This window comes from Kogia breviceps, chromosome 13 (assembly GCF_026419965.1).
Source record: "Kogia breviceps isolate mKogBre1 chromosome 13, mKogBre1 haplotype 1, whole genome shotgun sequence".
Lineage (NCBI taxonomy): Eukaryota > Metazoa > Chordata > Mammalia > Artiodactyla > Physeteridae > Kogia > Kogia breviceps.
In genome coordinates, this window is record NC_081322.1 from 29364873 (window position 1) to 29385091 (window position 20219).

At 38.1% G+C, this 20219-nt stretch overlaps 2 protein-coding genes across 3 annotated transcripts in view; one reads left to right on the forward strand and one right to left on the reverse strand.

Moving 5' to 3' along the window:
- The window catches only part of LOC136792403 (uncharacterized), a 106837-nt gene extending 104747 nt beyond the window's left edge, over nucleotides 1-2090 (reverse strand). The window contains exon 1 of the mRNA XM_067011194.1: nucleotides 1989-2090. Within this exon, the coding sequence (XP_066867295.1) occupies nucleotides 1989-2083 (95 nt within the window). The 5' untranslated portion in view covers nucleotides 2084-2090. The remainder of the gene's footprint in view (nucleotides 1-1988) is intronic.
- FUT9 (fucosyltransferase 9) overlaps nucleotides 1084-20219 on the forward strand; it is a 178953-nt gene continuing 159817 nt past the window's right edge. For both annotated transcript variants that reach the window (XM_067011492.1, XM_067011491.1), the window contains exon 1: nucleotides 1084-1541. The gene's annotated coding sequence lies outside the window, so the exon portion shown is untranslated. The remainder of the gene's footprint in view (nucleotides 1542-20219) is intronic.

Here is a 20219-nt window from a genome sequence, read left to right on the forward strand (position 1 = left end):
TCAGAAACTTCCCAGAGGGAGTAAATCTGTCACTTTACATATTATTTGAGGAGAGTTTTACTAAACTTTTTTTTCTAGTCATATCTTTTACACAGATAATCTACCTGCTCCCTGCTTATCTTCAACTAACACGTGAAGATTATGAAACAAAATATGGTTCACGAAAATCAGTCAATAATGTCCAGTTGTTTTTATATTTACCGAATGTGTGGATTCACCCCCTCAATCTTATGAGTGAACAGGCGCTAAATACAGTATTTTCAAAGGAGTCTTTGTAGTTTGCGATTAAACAGGACTGATTCACAGTCTAATAAAGCCAAGAAAGTCCTAACAAGAAAGCAAGGCCAATCTTAAGAGAATCTGGATAAAAACGAAAAGCTCTGCAATTATAAAAAAATGAGAAATGCTTCGATTAAACTGGCTAAGTCGTGTCCTGATTTTTTAGGATATTGAGAAAAGGGAGGAGGAGAGCCAGGACAGAGGGCAATAGACTGCCCCTGTGCCCTTCATACTGAAACCTTCCTAGATGACCGAGAATGGTCCCAAGCAATCGAGTATTAGGATTACTAATATTATTATTATTATTATTATTATTATTATTTTACCGCGTTAGTTGGTCAACCCGGGAGGCAAACAAACACCGCCACCCGTGCCCAAGCAACTGCTCCAAGGAGCTGGCGATGGTCGCCTGCATTGAGCTTCCCGCCGGCGACTCCTTCTGGCCGGACACCCTGTGCCAAAGAGCGCCCGGGGAAGCAAATAGCAATGGAGGGGGGGTACACAGATGTCATGAATGCACATGCATGATCATAATCTGACCAGAAAGGAGAGCGAGGCAAGGCGACGGCCAGCAGATCCGAGCCGGGGAGCCGCCGCAAAGGGGCGGGCGGCGGTGTGTGTGCGCACAGGTGCCTAAGGCCGGCGGCGCTGGGAGCTAGCGCGGCCCGCCTCGCGGCCTCAGCACTCTTACCCGCGCGCTGAAGCCCCGGCTGCTGCCGAGCCTGGCCACCCCCAGCCCGAGCCACTGGAGGAAGAGCCCAAGGGAAGGGCGCGAAGGGGGAAGGAGGGGAGAGGAGGTGGGGAGGCGGGGGAGAGACCCAACACCTCCTCACGGAGATATCCTCCCCGAGGCTTTCTGGTGCGAACCTTTGCGGGGCTCGCGCGCGCCTCCCTTCCTCCTCCCCACTGTGGGCGTCCGTCTCCCGTCTCCCCTCGCTGTCCCACACCTCCCTTCGCTTCCCTCCCTCCCTGCCGCGTGCCTCCTCCCCTCCCCCTCGCCTCCCTCCCTCGCGGAGCGGGCAGCAGTAGCCGCTTCAGCCGAGCTGGAGATGGGAAGTGAGCGCGCGCCGCGCAGCAGCTCGGGATCCTCCGCCCTCCCCGCCCGCTGCTCCCCGCGCCCCCGCCGCCTCTGCCGTCGCCTCAGCGTCCCCCGGCTCCAGTCCCTCTCCTAGGACAGCGCCGCCGCCACCGCTTGGCCCTGCCCGCCGCCTGCGCCGCGCAGCCCTTACGCGCTCCCGGATGGCGCCTTCCTCCCAGGACCGGTGAGTAGCCTGGAGAGCGCAGGGGGTCGGGCGCCCAGGCAGCAAGCGGAGACAACCTCTTTGGCGTTGGGGGGGGGCGGTATTCCCAAACCACCTGCTGTGCTTCTTCAGCCTCCAGGCAGGGTCTCGGGAGGGCACTGCTCCGTGATCCCCGGGGGGCTTTTTGATTTCAACTCCACCTGCTGGCAACCCCTCTCCCGACCGGGGACAGCTGGGGCAGCTCGCGGTCCCGCCTCACCTTCCAGACCCCGAGCTCCCACTTTCGCAGCAGCCGTGGATGGCCCTGACCCTCCCGTCACCCCATTAGCGTCCCCTCAGCCCTCACCGTCTCCGCATCTCCCCCTGCTGATTTCCCGCTTCTGGAAGCCCGCAGACGCCCGCATCTGCCACCCTGTGCCCGGTTTCGCGCTGACAAAGCCTTCCCCACAAAGTCCGCCCCTGACCCACCTTCCCTCCTTTTCCAAAGCCCGGCTGCGGAGCCCCACCGTCCCGCCGTATTCCTTCGCAGAGGAAACGGTTCTGTCGGTGAATTCTGACCTCATTCCCTCGAAACGGTGGTACCTTCTCAGCTTTTTCTGACAGTCACCTCAGAAAACTGACACAGACGCGCGGTCGTCCTGGCTTCTGTACGGTTACTTTGTGTGTTTCTTAGCACCTGGGCTGTTTAGGGGATGATCAAGCATGAAAAAAAGAAAGACAAAGACCAAACCTTTTCTGACTAAACTTTTTGCTATTGTTGCTTTAAAGGGCACAACTATTTACGTCGCTCAGATTCGTTGGATTCATTTAGAGGAGTCTTAGCTGGGTACAGGGAACGCCCCTATTTTTACTTGTTCCTCCGGAATCGGTCTTAATTCCAGGTTGAGAACCGTGCACCCGGCTGGGTGATGAATCTGCCTTAGCAACAACACTATCAAAAGCCCAGCAACTCTTGAGAATAAAGAAGCTTTTTTCTTGAAAGAGAGGAGAGTAGCACCAAACTCACCCTTTAAAATCTTCTCTGAGTTTGCAATAAGCCAAAGCCCTTATTTTTCTTTAGGTTTAGTGGCTAAGAAAGAGATAGAGGAGGATCAGAAAATGTTGTACTAAAAAGCTTCGGCACTATATGGGTGCTTCAGGTGTTGTGTAGTATCTTAGCATCCAGACAGTCTTTCTGTAGAAGTTTTCTTAGGGCAGCAGACCTTTCTTCTGAAACCATGTTTAATGTTTTAGTATTTCTAGTTGGTTTGACAGGAAAGGGGGTTGTGGTCAATGAATTAATATGAGCAAGGTGATGAGGGGTTGAGTGATGCAGGGAGAGAGATGATTTAAACACTAAAATGTGTGCTCCTGATGCCTTGTGTATTGAAATCTTAAAAAGAAAACTACCCCCACACAATTTTTGATTTAATTTTTAAATAAGTGATGAAAGTGTATTAATTTCAGCATATTTTACTCTCTAGAACCCTTGGTCATAGGGCTTGAGTTCTAAGCAATGCAGATAAGAGTATTCAGAGCTAGATGTTAAAAACTTTGAAAGCTGTCCCATTTGAGTATGTAGTATGTGAATATAAATTTCCTGGTGATACTATTTTTATTCTTTTCAATAATTTGGAGAAAATAATCAAATTGGCATTCTTGTTCTTGAAGTTGATGGAGAGAGAATGCTTCCTCATCTTAAACAAGCACATCTCTGCCTACACAAGAAATAGAAAGTTGAGCAATTACCTAGAGAATTTGTTTAGTGAAGATTGTCTTAAAACCTTACCTTCCCCGATGTCAATATTTAAAAAAAAATTTTTTTTAACTCAAACTATATCCGAGCCTTTATTCCTCTTTTCCTGTGTAGACATAGGTAGAAATTCATTGAGCAAGTCACTGGCAAGGGATGGTTTTCAGTAAATGTTTTTGAGCTGCATCTAAAATCAGGAGAGGCTGTGAATAATGACTTTATTGTTGGTTTTCTAAATGCAGAAATTTTAGTTGGTTAAATTTAGTGCTTCACTATGACGAATATTCAAGCTAAGTATTTAAACTTGTAATTACTGCAAATATGCACACATGGTCATATCAGGTAGATAGAGGTTAGGTAAGTTATGAGCTGAATCAAAAGATCATTTAAGTTTTTCTCTAAATACGTTTACCTTTCGGATAACAGTGGAATGCTTACTATATGCAATATGTCCAACAATTATGAAGTTGTATTGGAAAAGATACATTTCCATTAAACAAAAGGGAAAACAAGTACAATGCTGACTTTATTCAATTATTGCCCACAATTGTGTTAATGATAAGTTCAAAGCAGTTTATGCTAATATAATTCTAATTAACATCAAATTCTAAACAATGTCAGAAGTGCACACCTTTTGTAAGGATGTATACTCATAAAATGTGCAACATTCAAATGGCCTTTGATTTGTCTCTGAGAATGCAAATAATCAGTCTGCCATAAACAGTGGCAGGATTTCTGTTAAGAACTCTTGGTGGGCCGGAACTCAGGAAGGTTTGCCTAAACTTAATGCCATTGTCATTATTAAGTCTCTGCCAAAACAGTTAAGTATAGCACATGGGGAGACAAGGCATACCAATATTTGAGGGGCATATCTTTGCATTTCTTTAAGTTTCATCTTACAATTCTCATAGGAGGATGGGGTGGGTTGAAATTAAACATTTACAATGGTAAAGAGGAATCAAAAATTGGTAAAGAGAAATTTAAAATTGTGGAAATGATATAGATTATTTCACTAATAGACTGCTATTAGTTTTATGTTCCACATAAAGCTGTATTTTGGCTTGTGCATAGTGAAGAGAGAGAGAGAAGGGTGCCTAGCAAGAGAAAGCAGGCAAGAAGGGAGAGATAGAAAGGATACATACCTGTGGATACTTGCTTAAAATCTTTACTCAAGTAAAGCTAACTAAATACAGCTGTATTATCTTGGTATGTGGGATAACAGCTGTTTTCCAACTTGGATTTTAAGAAATGTGTCCTTAATTACATCAATAAAAATACAAAACTTTTTAATGAAGTGGCTCATTGATTTTATTCAGTAAAACTTGGGGATTATAGGCAAACTATTTTATGTGAACTAATTGACCTAAATAAAATTCTAAACAAATTTAAAAGCAAAACCTTGAAAGAAAATGCACATACTCACACACACCTGTAATTACTATATTAGATAAAGAGCCAAGTGATTTCGTGTCTTATGAAGGCAAGAAGATTTGGTCAAGGGATAACTACACAAAATATTTTCATAGCTTAATATATATTTCTCTTATTTTCCTGTTTACATTTGTGGATGTTTTATTCAATATTTATGGATATTTGCATTTTATTTACAAACTCATGAGTCTGTATATTACAAAATGCTGCAAATTTTATGAATTCAAAATAATCCTGAAATTGTTCTTGTAAGTATCAAATGATTATATAACCATTTGCAAATGACTTTGTTTTCTAACTTTATTCTATAGTGCAAGGACTATTTAACAAAAAGCATTCTCAAAGAGCAAATAAGCAAAATGAAATTTTCAAAACTAGCATATGATGATTCAAGCAAAGTTTTACAACAGTGTTGTCAAAGGGACGCTCTCATAAGATCAACTCTAGTGTACAATGAAAAGTCCTACAGAAAAGAAACATTTAGATTCTCTGATTTTACATGTGATTGACTGTGAAATTCACTCTTCCTCATTTAGCTGCAAATGGAATGCTTGGCTGTTACTAGAATCACAGAATTTAGGTATCAATTAGAAGATGTAAAGGCCATTCCATTCCCATCATTTTACTAATAATTTACTCAACGTTCATAAGTAGTTAATAGAAACAAAATTAGAATCCAAGTCTCCTGATTTCATCCTGAATATCTTTGTATAAAATATACATTAGTTTTCCCCCTTATTTTATTTTAGGAAGGTAATAAGGGAGAAATCAGTTTAAGATTAAAGAAAACCCAAAACGAAATGAAATAAGTCTGTGTTTCCTCAGGAAATGCCTAGGTCCCATAACCATCATAGTTGAAAAAAAGGTTTTCTGCTTACTCTTTCCCACCTTCAGGTTAAAACTTGGGAAATATTTTAAATATTTAAACATTTTAATTGTCATTGGTCCACCTAAAAATCTTTTAATATTTTTGTTTAATCTTTAATAATTTAATATTTTGTTTAATAATTTTGTTTAATTGGCATTCTAAATTCTATTAAGGGATAGTAAGGTATACATTTCTTTCATGGTAATCATATGTCATGGACAGTTCTACTTAAATTTTTAATAGAAGTTTCACTGGAAAATATACCTTAAAACAGATTTTTGTTTCAGTAATCAAAACAGTGGAAATAAACTGATAGTTTCACATCTATGCATATTCAGTATTTTACCACCATAGAGAAAGTTAGTGCATACACGTGTTTGGGGTTTTTTGTCACCATAGTTTGTGAATAGCTCAGGTGGTCAGGGAAGATAAATTGTGTCACCAAGTTTCAAGTTCACAGTTGAAAGTCCTGGCACTTTTAGTTTTCTCTTCACTGATGGTCAGAGAAATCAGTGAAAGTGAATGACTAAATCAATGGGCAACTGTCATCATTACTGGGTAAAAGCAATAAACATTCAAATGTACTGTTTGGTGATGGTGGCTCATCACTGTCATCTCATCTAGGAAGAGTAAAATGGTAATATAGATTGATATCTCAACTACATTGTCTAGAACAATACTGCATTATCTAAGGGTGCCTGGGCTGATGGAAGTTAGGGGAATCTGCCATCTTGGACTGTTGGGTGGCTGGTTTAAAAGCTGAGGAAGAAGCCTTGTCTCAGGAACCGGCCTTCTCTAAACCAATTAAGATGCAGATTCAACTGAAATCTAATTGACCTAATTTCTTTGGAGTGTAAATCAGCCTCCACTTATTGAGGGCCTAGTACATGGCAAGAACTGAAGTGGTGACCATAGACACAAGGACAAACATGATATAGGTTCTGGTCTCAAGCAGCTTACAATATAACTGGAGAGACAGACAAGAACAAACATGTTGCTGAACAAAGTTGTCCAGAGAAAAATCAAAAAGACTACAGCTTAATCATAATATGCCTTGCCAAAATGGATGGAGGTGTGCCATGACTAAGTCTTGGCACAAAAATAATCTATATTCTTAAAAAAAGCATATGTTTCCACTGCTTCCCATGTTAACTCTAACTCTGACAAAGATTTTTTTACAATGTGACTATTTATTAATATGAATTGACATAAATAGTCTCATACTAATGAACCTAATGGTTGATTCACTCCTTGTAGGTCCTAGGGTAAGTTTTCTAATGGATCTGTAACTAATTATCCACTTTTAATATAAGTTTGAAATATCAAGTTTGACTTTTAAGAAACCTAAATCTTCAAGGAACATTCAAAGGAACAGAATGTAAAGAAGAAAGAAGAAATGAAGGCAGTGGACAATATATGTGCTATCTATTCAATAATTAAAAGTTTATAAACTACTTTAACAAAACATATTTAAATTTAAACACATAATTTAAATCTCTGTACTCTATTTACTCTGATGGTGAACATTTATTAAGTATGACTGTATGATACATAGGGACATAGGACTGTTAGCGTTAACGATGGCTTCACTGCCTTAACCTGTAAGAGACAGCTGAGCTATTTCAGTAACCAATTTCTGCTGATTTTCAAGACCCATGAGGGTTCTGAGATTTTACCCTCTAAGTTAGGCATGAATAATTGATTGTAGTCCTTGCTTTGGAGTGACTGCATGAGGGCAGTTAATCTAACTTGCTCTGTTTGTCTACATCAGCTGCCTGGTGGCATTTGCCTACCCCACCGAATGGCTAAGCAGTAGTTACAGAAATGGGAGCAAGAAAGACATCCAGAAGTGTTGACAGGTATTTCACAAGGGAAATGCAGGAGCTGGGGCCATCTTCTGCTAGTTCCAGTACATTTCTTGCTAAGATTAAGGGGACTGTAGATCAAATCATGGTAAGAGCTTTCTGGCTGGGGATGGCAGATTCAGCAGAGAGTTAAATTTAGGATGCTTGCAACAGTTTGGGAGAGCAATTTTTTCCTGTAAAACTAAGATGCCACTGGAGCCAGGCAAGCTGAAAGCTTAAATATACCGTTTCCATTTCCAGGTAGGTCTGTACGTGAGGTCTGTAGGACCCTTTCTCACATTGAGTCATTGGGCCTGAGTTAACCCATCCCCAAATGAAAAGAGCAGGCTGGACAGTCACCAGACCTCTATGGGTTGGGAGTTCAGTTTTGACAAGAGCTCAATAGCAGGCTAATAGCTGCTTTTCAAAAGAAGTGTACCTGGTAGTGGTGTGCCCTGCAAATTAGGGAGGTGACCAGTCCAAAGCCCCCAAAAGAACCTACGAATGGAGGCTGCCTCTCTTTTCCAGAGGCTCTAGTCAGCAAAACTATTGGTCACAGAGACTTGTATCTCATAGCTTTATTCATGATGTGGGGCTCCAAATACAGAGAGCATGCCACAGCCTATTGGAAAACTTCCAACACAATGTATTTGTTTGGTCCTCACTCAAAGGGTGCTAGTGTTTATACTGGCCAATGTAAAGGTCCAAGTAGAAAGTTCAGGTGATGCACACACTGTTACCAGTACTCAAACATTTCAGTAAGATTCTGGCATCTTTTTTGTTGGTTGGAGTTGAATACACAGCAGATTTGTTTTGTTTTTGTTTTTGTTTTTGTAATCCCATGAAACTTTATTTAACAAGCAAAGCCCTGAGATTTGTGAGGGCTCAGCAGCTATCCTGTCCGATGGGAGTGTGTGACCACAGTCAAGACCTTGCTAACAGAAGTGTCTGACTTTGTCATCAACAGGGTATCATTAAATAGTTAAAGCTTTGTACTATAAAGGGTAGAGTCAGTCATACTACCCATCTATTGATGGCAAATGGCAGAGGAATTTAGCTACCTCTGGAGATAACCAGTAGTAATTTGAGGGATTACTACAAATGTATATTGGTGGCCGTGACACATGAATGTGAGTTGGTCTTTGTCCCCAGAAGTCACTGATACAGTCCAAGGTAGTATAGCAAATGTTTCCTCTGTGCAGTGGGTTCAGTTACATGAGCAGTTGGAAATAATCCATTCTGAGCTTTCATTTCTAGTCTTTTTCACTGGCCATCAGGGCTGTTGTATTAAGATTCTGTGTCTCCTCCTACCCATGTTGTCTTCAAGTCTGTAATCAGAGCTGTGGTTTCCTTTCCTCCTGTAGGGATTTTGTACTGTTTATGGGAAGAAACAGGGAGAAGATTAGAAAGTGATTTACATGTTGCATTAGCACTTCGCTACATGTGTCCTGTCCCAGTTGTGATCACCTTTTCAGGCACTTAATGGATGATAAAATATGAACATATAAAACATTAATTCCTGCTATACTATCAGATATTGAAACAACAAAATGGTACATTTAATTGGCCCAAAGGTCTGTCTCCACAAGATCGTGTTGGCTTGTCTTTCCCACTGTGAATCCTAAACCTCATTAGCTGAATCTGAGTGTTCTATAAATCCAAGTGGGAGAGCAACTGGGCATCGGTATCCAACATACCCATAAATTTTGATTTCTTCTCCTTCCTGAAATTTTCCAGCATACTCAGCTGGGTGCATGTGTCCATTGATCCCCGTTGGGTATAAGGATACCTTGGCCTCTGACTGTGATTCTCTTTAAACTATAAGTCAAAGGATAGGAGAAGAGAGGAATCAGGGAGCAGGGAAAGAGAGAGGCTTCATGTGTACTTTCAAGTGATGTAACGATGGCTTGTGGAATAACCAAATGAACTTTGAATAAATTTTGACCCATCCAATACTCTATATGGGGGAGAAAGGTCCTCATGGCTGACACCATCTATTTCAGCCTTGGGAATTCCTAGACTCAGAGAGCATTGCTTAGCCACATTGCTTTTTTGCTAGGGCCCTGGGTTCTGGCTGACTCAGTCTTGGCTGTACAGTGGTGACCTTCTTTAAGGAATCCACCTTAATTCTGGGCATTAGCTGCCCCATTGTCTAGATGACATCTCTTAAGTTCTTCATAGTATCAATATCAGGGCTGGGAAAGTTTTCCTACACAGTGGTGGTGACCTCAAGGATTTATCTAGATTTCTTTGGGTCTCTTTCTCATTCTGTGGTGGGTCAACTCCATCAGAATTCTAAACTCAATCCAGGACAGTAAGAGCTCACATATTAGGCAAGGCTTCATCTATGGTTTTCCACAGGAGTTTTTCTATGTCAGGAAAACCTCCTCAAGAGAGCTAAAGCTCCTTTAGAGCTGCCAGTACCCACTGTAAAAAACTGAGAGATTTTACTGTCACTTCCAAGTTGATCTGAGTTTGGCATGATAGAACGAAGGAGAGGTTTAGCCATAAGACAACCCACTACTTGTCATTATTCCTTAATAAGAAATGTCCCCCATGCCTCCTTCTTTCCCATGTGAACCCATCAATGTCCTAATGATTTACCTGGTTTCTGGTCATGGAGTTCTCCCTTTCACACTCCATGTGTGTGTGCATCTCTCTAACTATTGTCTGAAGTGGAGAGAAACTGTCTGCTTACCCAGTACAAATCTTAGTACGAAGTTGTAACTAGTGCAGCAGATCAGAGGCTGGTCGCCAGATTGGCAAGACTGTCCTTTCACCTACAGGAAAATTCACAACAGAGCAGCATTTTGACATCTGTATTTACCTATTTCCTGTTACTTAGCTTGTGGTAACCTCCTCAATTCCTCTTCATTAACACACAAAAAAGTGGAGGGCCATTTATTGCTCAGTTGACTCTGTAATTTACTACTGATTCCCACAGACATTTCTTGAATCCCATTAATGGACCTGTGAGGTCCTCATCCTTCATTTTCCAGAAAGAAATCCATGTCTCTGTAAGCATCCCATCCTCATCACAAACATTATCAAAAACTCTGAAGGGCCTGAGACGTTACCCTGCTTGCATGCTGACATAAAAGCCTGCCACAGATTTATGGATGCTTTTAGAAGACGTTAGACTCCTGGATCAGAGATGAAGGATAACTTATTTTTCACAGGAATAGCAGTAGCAAGTGTATCAGCTTTTTTGTATTGGTTCCCTGAGCCCCGATTTCCACAAGCAACACAAATCAGACCATATGATACCTAAACATTACAAGAAAGGGACCCTGAACTTAAGGAATGCAATTCTTTTATAATGGATTGCAAGTATGCCTCCCTTTGCTGTAGAAGGAGATGCTATTTCTGAGCTGTTTGCTTTACAAACATCTTTTAAAAATAGTTCAGAACAAAAGCAGCCACTGCTTCTTTCATAAGATGTGCAGAAATGTAAGAAATTCATGGGAAATTGTTTCCCAGCCATGACAAAAGACTTCAATAAATGCTTGTTTTGGTAGGCTCCTTATCTATGGTATGATATATGTTCATCCTTGAGACTTACTAATGATGGAACGCTTTAAACATGTGAGACCTGAGATTGATTAATTTCTCACTAAGACAGAAACCAAGAAGGAAGATTTTAAAGCACATATATTTAAAGTGCAACGTTAGAGTCTTAGTTACTCCTGGCTATATAGATTATAGTGTAAGGCAGATTAAGGAATTGAGAATTTCTATGTCAGGAAATTAAAAATTTGAGCCTAAACCACAGGTTATAAGAAATGTCTATGATGTGTAATTATAGTAGATTTTAAATAAAAATCATTAAACAAAAATAGGGTATATTCATGTTTCCCCATGGCCTTAATGTTTCTCCAATACTTTACAGTTTTAAGGATAAACTTTTCCAAATAATCAAAGGAAAAAAAATTCATTGCTGTTTTATTTTGCTTACTTGTAGACTATTGGTTCAAGACTGAGCATAGCTGTCTTTTTTCTCTAATAGGCATCTCTTATACCTCAGTCTGGGACACATACCCTTTCTCTGTATTGGTATAATGTGCAGGCTTATCTGTACAATATTGTGACCTTACAACATCACATTGGCCTGATATGTTTATATATGTTTCACCCACTGGATTACTCTGAAACTGGTTTGCTTACTAATCTTCGTAGTCCTAGTGTCTAGCTCCCCAACTAATACATGGTGGGTATTCAATAAATATTTGTAGAGGTGAACTGAAATAACAATGTCCATTGACAATGAACTTGCAATCAAATATTTTAGAAAATCATGTCCCATGAGGAAGAACTGAAGTTGTGTAGAATATTTGAGCTGGAATATTCTTTCAGAGTTCTTAGTGACCACTGGTTTAGTCATAGTCATGTAAATATCCAAACTCTGATGCTCCTTCCTAGTTTTGTAACATCCTAGAGCATTTAAAATTATTTCATATTTATATAATATCACTGAAGAACAAATTATAATCATACTTTCCATGACAAAATTAAGTAGACACTTGGAAAATAAATTCTGTACTTTAATTATTATTAGGTTAGTGTGATACAAAACTTTTCCCCAAGAATTACAACTCATCAACTGAAGGATTCTTACCCTACTTAGGGTAAACACTGCTGGAAAGGGTGCGTACCCCGCAATAACAATAAGAAAAAGCCAGGTGAACTAGAAAATCATAACTTTTCTTGTACCCATCAGAAATCTGAGTTCATAGGGCAAATAAATACCCAGAATTTTTAGCCCATGGGGAGATCCCTTCATGGAGAAATTGGTCATGGTGATGTGTTGTCATATGTGGCAGAGAACAAAAGAATACCTGGCCATAATACAAGGGGCTAAAAAGAAATCAGCTAAAATTTTAATAAATTGCTAAAAGCTGTAAGTAGACTAGAATGAGAGCCCCTGTGTGTCCCCTGACAGCCCCTGTGTGTCCCCTGACACAAGGGGGGTTTGAACTCACAAGTGCTTTTATGTGGACCTCCATCAGGTGCTTATGAGAAATATTAGAAGCAGGGTAGGGGACAAGAGGGAATAATGAACATGCAGAGTAGAGTATTGGCCACCACTGTAGGAAGTAAAGAGCCCACCCACTCCAAGTCTCCAGCCCCCATCCTAATTACAAAGCAATTTTAGAGGAATTTGAAGTATTTGGTGAGCTGAAGCTCAGCTCCTGAGTAGGTTTACTCATTGCCTCAAACTAATGGCCTTAGAATAGAATAGGCATGCCCTATTGCCAAGCAGAAATAATTTTCACCTGTCTCAATTGTTTTACACTTGATGTTTGGCATTTAATAAAAAGTGACAAGCTATACAGAAATGCAAGGAAAAAACAATCCATTGTCAAGAGTCAAAAAAATGGAGAAAACCAGATTGAGGTGATCCAGTGTTGGAATTACCTGACAGAGGCTTTAATATAACTATTATTAATGTGTTAAAGGACCTAATGGAACAGGTGAACAATATGCATGAACAGATGCAGAATTTCAGCAGAAAAAATGGAAACTGTAAGAAAGGTTTAAATGAACATGATAGAAATAAAAGGAAATGTTATCACAGATCATAAATTCTTTCAATGTGCTTATTAGTAGACTCAGTATCCCTGAGAAAAGAATCTGTGATCATGAAGACAGGTCATTAGATATTATACTAACAAACAAACAAATAAAAAGAGACAGAGTATAAGGGAAAACAAAACCAAAAAGTTGGAACAAGGCATCCAAGAATTCTGGAATAATATCAAATAGTCTATTATATATGCAATGGAATTCCACAAGAATAAGAGAGAGAGACAAAACCAGGAGAAATATTTGAAGATTTAAAGAAATTTTCTTTACAAAAACAGGCAATGGGCTAGATTTTTCCTGAGAATTTTTTAGAATAATGAAAGTCATTAAATCACATATGCAAAAAGTCAAGAGAACTCCAAACAAGATAACTAAACATACAAATAATTTATTTTTTATTATATTTTACAAAACAACTGGTTCATGATGGGTAGGAAACTTAAAAATGAAACTACCACTTCACTACAATTAGTTTGAGAAACACTGATCCCTAGACAGGCAAACTAACTAAATAAAAATAAGACGAATGAAATAGATCTATGGCCAAACTTGGCTGATGCCTTTCCAATTTCCTATCCTGCCTTTAGATGTTTTAAATTTGAGACCTATGCACCAGGGATACGTTGTTCTTGCCTCTTCCAGAACTGACACTGAACTATGCTTTACCGTTATGTTTTCAGTCTCCATTAAGCTCTATGAAATGTATTGTTGAATTTAAAATAAAGATGTTATGAAAAACCCAGTTTACTACATTATACAAAGTCCTTTTATGATGATCTACTATAAATGTTTCTCACTTTGTTTTTCAGAGGAGTCATACTGATTTTATTACTGATCATATTGAATGAGTAATTTTCTTTTTCAATGGTTGCTAGGAAGATGAGTCAAATTTCTGTCCCTAATAACTATAAAGAGGCTTATGTTATATATATTTTTAGTTATATGATTTAATTTATGAATGAATTTCATGTCTCCTACACTATTTGGTCAGTAAAAGTTTTTTTTCTCATAATGTATTTAAATTTGTAGCAAAGTAAGTAGCAACTAGAAAAATGATGGGTAGTAGAGAAGGAAGGAAGGAAGGAACACATATACGTGGACATGTTTGTATATTGTATATCAAATATCTGAATAAATCTAAAGTACAGTAGTTCTTCATTACATTGTACTCACCTTGATACCTAGTTGAAAAGAATCTATGAAAATATAAGTTGGAAATTTCAATGTAAAAATAAATGCAGTGGGGGAAATTTACAGCAAATTTTATACATAAAAGTAGGCAGTAAAATTTACCCATGTTTCCTCCATTCAGATCTGTCTGTTCTTAACCAGGTTTGAAAACTGGCAGTCATTTCATGATTATCTGCATGTCCATGTGGTCTCACAATATTTTCAGGTTCCCAGTTTAAGCCGGGCCCTATCTGTAGGCAGGCTGCATAACCAAAGAGATAACAGCATCCTACTGAGGTAATATGCTTTTATTCTTAATGGCAACCTGAGGAGTAGATGAACAGTACATATTATTACAGCAATTGTAAGAAAACTTCAGTCCAGATTTGCATCCTGTTCAACTCGGCATGACAATTTTGTGATTCCCGGAAAAAAAGTTTTTATGCTGCTAACCAGGGAAAGAATCCAACCTATTAAGAACAATTACATGTGGTTTTCAGTCCTCTACAATGGGAGTTGAAACTCTGTATAATTAATTATACTTTATGCAGATAAAAAGAAAAGTTTAAAAGCAAACTGCTCTGCTGGTAAAAGTATGAAAAATATTGAAAGCCCATTTATTATCAGTAGTTACATAACCATTGCTAAGCTTTGTTCTAAGATTTTGAATATATTAGGTTGAATTTTATGGAAGAAAAAGTAATTGTAATACTTTTTAGCTTACATGACCTTCCTTTTAAGACTCATTGAGAACTTCTTGATCACTAATTAAAGCTTCTAAACAGTTAGTGAACTTCTATTGCATAAGAGCATTTTTCCGGCTGTTGAGACAGAGCCACCTCTAAAACAGGGTATAGCAACCCATAGAATTTAAATTGCTTATAAAAGGAAATGACTCTTCATTCAATTGAAACAGCAGGGTCCAGAAAACATACAAGTCATAATTAGTCACCTAGTCTGGAAATTGTCCAAATCCTTGGAAAACTGTTCAAAGTCAATTTCTCTTTATCCCAAAATTATTCTCCTGAAGCACATGAAAAGTTTATTGACATACACTAGGTATAAATAGCCCAGAATGTACTAGAAAGTTCATTTTTTCAAACCGAACAATTGTATAGATGAGCTATGTACTTTCTTAAATTTATCTGTCTTCTGATACGTCAAAATATAAACATATGTATACACATACACACATATAGATATTATGTATGTACAAACAGAAACTGCCAAATGAATAAATACACATAAATATACTCTCATGCAAATGCAATACACATACATATACTTGAAAATATGCTTACACATAAAAACACACATCAGTAAACATATACACAAGTACATAGATACACACACATATGCATGCCTAACTTATTTAAATATTTGAAATTCAGAAAATGTCAATTCCTAAATTTGCTATAAAGACAAACACAAATACTTTCAACTTGGGAGGGAAAACCATGGGACAAACAAAAAGACATGAAAGATAAACCCTATACAAAGCTAGATGAACAAGGTAAATCTGACTTGTTTGTAGTATTTTTTTCAGTATTCTCGTCTAATTTCCATCTTAGTTCTTGATCCTTGTGGATTCATTCTTTCCTTCTGTTCCTTCTTTGAGCACATCAGCCCTCAGAATGAAGCAGGCCCAGGAGCAGAGGCAATCTCTGCATCTACTTTAGAAGGGGTAGAAATAGATCATCATTATAATTATTAAAAGTAGTAGGGGAGTACATCATCATTATAACAGTTATTAAAATATAATTGTATGTGACATTATGATTAGGCGCTATAAAACCCTATTATTCACTTAGACAGTCCCTGCTTTACCTAGGAAATTATATCCAATATGAAATCAAATCTACAGAGCAAAAAAGGTAGAAAAAGTAATAAATCGACATCTAAACAGACTGTAAAATATAATTCATGTAGAACAGTGCATGTTCTTACATCATTTGCTTAAATTATTGTCTTTATTCCACAAACATCTATTATACTAGTACGTTGAAAGTTTCAGTGCAAGATAAATGACTTAGATTAACAAATGAATAAACTGGCATGACTTAATTTAAGATGCCACAGAACAGAATGGCTCTTTAAGGATGCTTACTATTCATAAGGGCAGTTTCATTCTGTGATTAGGAAACCACCAGCTACATCCTTTTACCTTTGCCGCCCTGGACCCAAACCTTGCCCTTGTACTGAACTCAGTGTGCTTGTTTAAGAGGTGCAAAGAGAGTTATAAAAACTCTTAACTAGAGATCAAGTAAGAGAAATTAGCCTTATTTTTCTTGCTTTTCCAACTTTTAAATTTTTAAGTAAGATCTGTTTTGGCAGCAACTGCCCCTTACTTACAAAGCAGAAACATGAGATAAATAGGTTAGAAATTAGGAGGTACTGGTGGCTTAGATAAGAGGAGATAAGCAAGACTTAAATAAAAGAGCATAGGCAAATGAGCTGTAGTTTTCTAAAAGCTCTGATCAGAGAGGGATGAGTAACTATCAACTCAACTCACATAAGCTCATAGAGTTACTACAGATAGAAATCTTTATTGTAAATAAAATGATACAGCCATCTTCTCTAATATGTTATGCCCTTGAGAATGGAGAGAGGGAAGGTGAAGGAGGAGGGGGGGAGATATAATTATGGAACATTATTGAGTGACTATTATTTGTATGACAAAAGATTCATGAACACTTTAAAAACATCTTATTTCCTCCTCCGTCTTTTTTTTTCTTGGCTCAGTAAATGTCACTCCGCATTTATGCAGGAAGATCCATACTCTGTTCATTTCATCTGTCTCCTTTGCCACTCGTAACTTTATTTCCTCTTTACCTTAATTGTTTTCCTCTTATCCCTTAGTCCCTATTTCTCCCGTGCTTCTAATACATTTAGTTTCTTCCATTTTAAGAAGTCATTTTGGAAATACAGGAGCTCACAGTTTTGCAGACCAATGCAGCATCTACCTAGGAGCACTTTAAAAGTTACCTCAATTTTAGTCAGATACAATGTCAAAATTCAAGTTTAACATCTGCAAATGAATACCTGTGGCTTTAAATTTCTTTTATATGTTTGAACCAAAACATTTACACTTCACAGTAAAGATCTTATATAAATACTAAATAGCTTTATATAAAACCTTTCATCTTCAACATGTCCTTTTTAAACTAATATTTGCCCTAATTTGGAAAGGTTCTGAGTAGATTTATATGCTGCAAGAGTAGCAAATTATGAAGACTAAATGTATCTCTAAGATTTGCCACTGTAATTAAATAAAATCTACAGCAATGTTAATCTAAAACATTGAATCTATCTATGGATTGCATAATATTATTATACTGAATAATTATTAGGCATAAATGTTGTTGTTCACATAAATGACTGTCATCAAGAATTACTTTTATAGAACCAAACTAACTTTTTGGTTTTCCTCTTCCTGTTTTGTCAGTGGGGCCATTAGTGGTGATAGCTTCCCCAAATACCATATGTATTTAATCATGATTATCATTAACACGAACATCATAACATAAATAAATGCTTCTTCCATGAATACAACAAAATCCAGGATCTTACGTTTCTTTTATTGGGAGGCTCTTCATGGATCCAGAGTCTGTGATTAAAAATCCTTGCTGTGGTTTATCTGTATTTTGAGACATCCTGAAGGAGATGAGAGAGGAAAGCACTTCTAATCTGTTCTAACCATCATCGTCTTCCTTTCTGCTTTTACATGAAATTTATTTAAACCAAACTTGATAACTGTGCTTCTCAAACTTTAATGTCCATATGAATCACCTAAAGATACTGTTCAGATGCAAATTCTTATTCAGTAGGCCTGAGGCAGGACCTGGGATTTACAGGGAACTCCTAGGTGAACTGCTACTCTGTGAACTGCACTTTGTAGAGCAAGGCTCTGTGGAACTCTAAAGGCAGAGACCATCTACTTCAATGGTTCATAACCAGGAACCTATGAATCTCCCATGTTCATACACAGGTTTTAAAATTCCATGAGTCTCAAGGAATCAAATGCAAAATTGTATAGGTATATGGATATGAGCATTTTTTTCTTTTCTGGAGAGTGAGTTCATAGTTATCAGATTCTGCAGGAGGCCTATGACCTAATTAAGATAAGGGGCAACTGATTTAATCTGTTCCATTTTTAGATGAGTAAACCAAGTTCTAAGGAGGTTAAATGCTCTGGCTCAATTAATCAAAGCTGGGACTTGCTTGCATCCAGGTCTCTGGTGCCTAGACCAGGGGCTTTCAGTGGTACTAGATTGTCTTTCAAGGGATGATTAGAGAGGATGAAGGTTTAATAATTCAGTAAATGAGTGAAATAATGAAGGAACAAATAAACAGGTATATATGAACACATTCATGCAAATGAGGTAGGTTTTATTAAATTTTTTTTTTCTTCTAGGGAAAAGCATACTTGGTCTTGGCATAGATTGGAGGAGGAACTGTGGTATCAGTGAGATTTAATGGCTTTGATATGGAAGAAGGCAGGGAAACAGAAAAGGGTCAGAATTTAAAGATGAACCCCTCAATTTACCTTTATCTCTATCTGGATAAAACTATGCAAATGCTCAATTAACTAGCCTCTAGTGTGAAAATAATCAATTGTTAAATGTTGAAAAAGAAAAAAAATATTTGAATCTTCAGAGAAATGTACTCACAAACTATACAATGATGTTTTCATTAGCCATTTATGCCTAATTATGAGGACAGAATGGCAGAATTACAGGTTCTTAAAAGAATTACTCCAGTGATGTATGAGGTGACTGGGACAGTAGTTTAATAATGGATTTATAATATCAGTGAAACCTGCATATCAATACTGACCAAGACTTTACACTGGGCTATGATTCTGAAGGTGTTAGAAGTTTCCAGATAAGATAGCTAATTAGGGCCTAAAACAGATGGTTGAAGCATACACGTGTTACCACCTCACCGTGGGTGGGTGGTGCCCTTGAACAGACAGAGAGCAATGCTTCCATGCCTTGCCCAAAAGTCAATGGCCTAGTAAGTAAGATGTTTAAGATGACAATGGACACTTTCAGATAAAAGAAATGCAACATTTATAGTCATAAGAGTTTTAAGAAGGTGTGGTTTTCTATTTAATTACCAATTATGGAATCAAATCAGAAGAGGAGTAAAATTGTTCAGAGGAAAGGTACAAAAAGATTGCAGATATTCATCAGAGAGGATCCCATGTCATATCTGGGTCAGATGAATACACTGCTCTCTTGGAATCTAAGGCAGTTTTCTAAGTAGTATTAGAAAACTAAGGACATCTCAGGCTTCTGTTAGCAGAATGTCTGGCTAATAAGGCAAACAACCACTTTTTTATTCTCCCTCTTTGCCATTATCTATCTAATCTATAAAGTTAATTTGGAAAAGGAGAAATGTTGGAGACTATGAGGAAAATATTAGGTAAGTCTCTTTAAAACTGTTCTATCATAGTTAAAAGCTATTTAAAGAATTCAGAAGAGGTTTGGCATTTCTAGAAAAGCAGTTCTCTTTCAGAATAGTAGCTGGGGAAAAAAAAAATGTCCAAGATGTTTCCCATCAGCTGCCAGAGATCTATTTAAATTGCAAATCTGACTAGGTCCAGTCTGCTCTTCAACATCCATCAATGGCTTCTAATTGACCTCAGGATAATGTCTGAACAGCTTGAAGTGGCCTTGAAACCTTTCCTGATCTGTTTCTAGTTTATGTCCCAAATCTCATTTCCCACTGGTCCTCAGTTCATATTTTAAGCTTTAGTAATACTGACTTGAAAGTTTTTTCTTGCACTCATCTGTATGAAAATGTTTCTTTTCTTTAGCTTATGCTCTCTTTGTACATGGAGCTCCCTTCTTGGCCTGTTTAATTAATTCAAAACTAAGCTATTACCTCTTCCAGGAAAACTTCCACAAACAACCAGCTTAGGATAATTGATCCTCACCCCAGATTTTCAATATCTCTACCATAGCAGTTAATGTATTATTCTAAAATTATGTTAACTGTGCCTGTCTTTCCCTCTACATTGTATAATAAGACAACCATGTTTTCACCTTTGTATCCCTATCACTAAG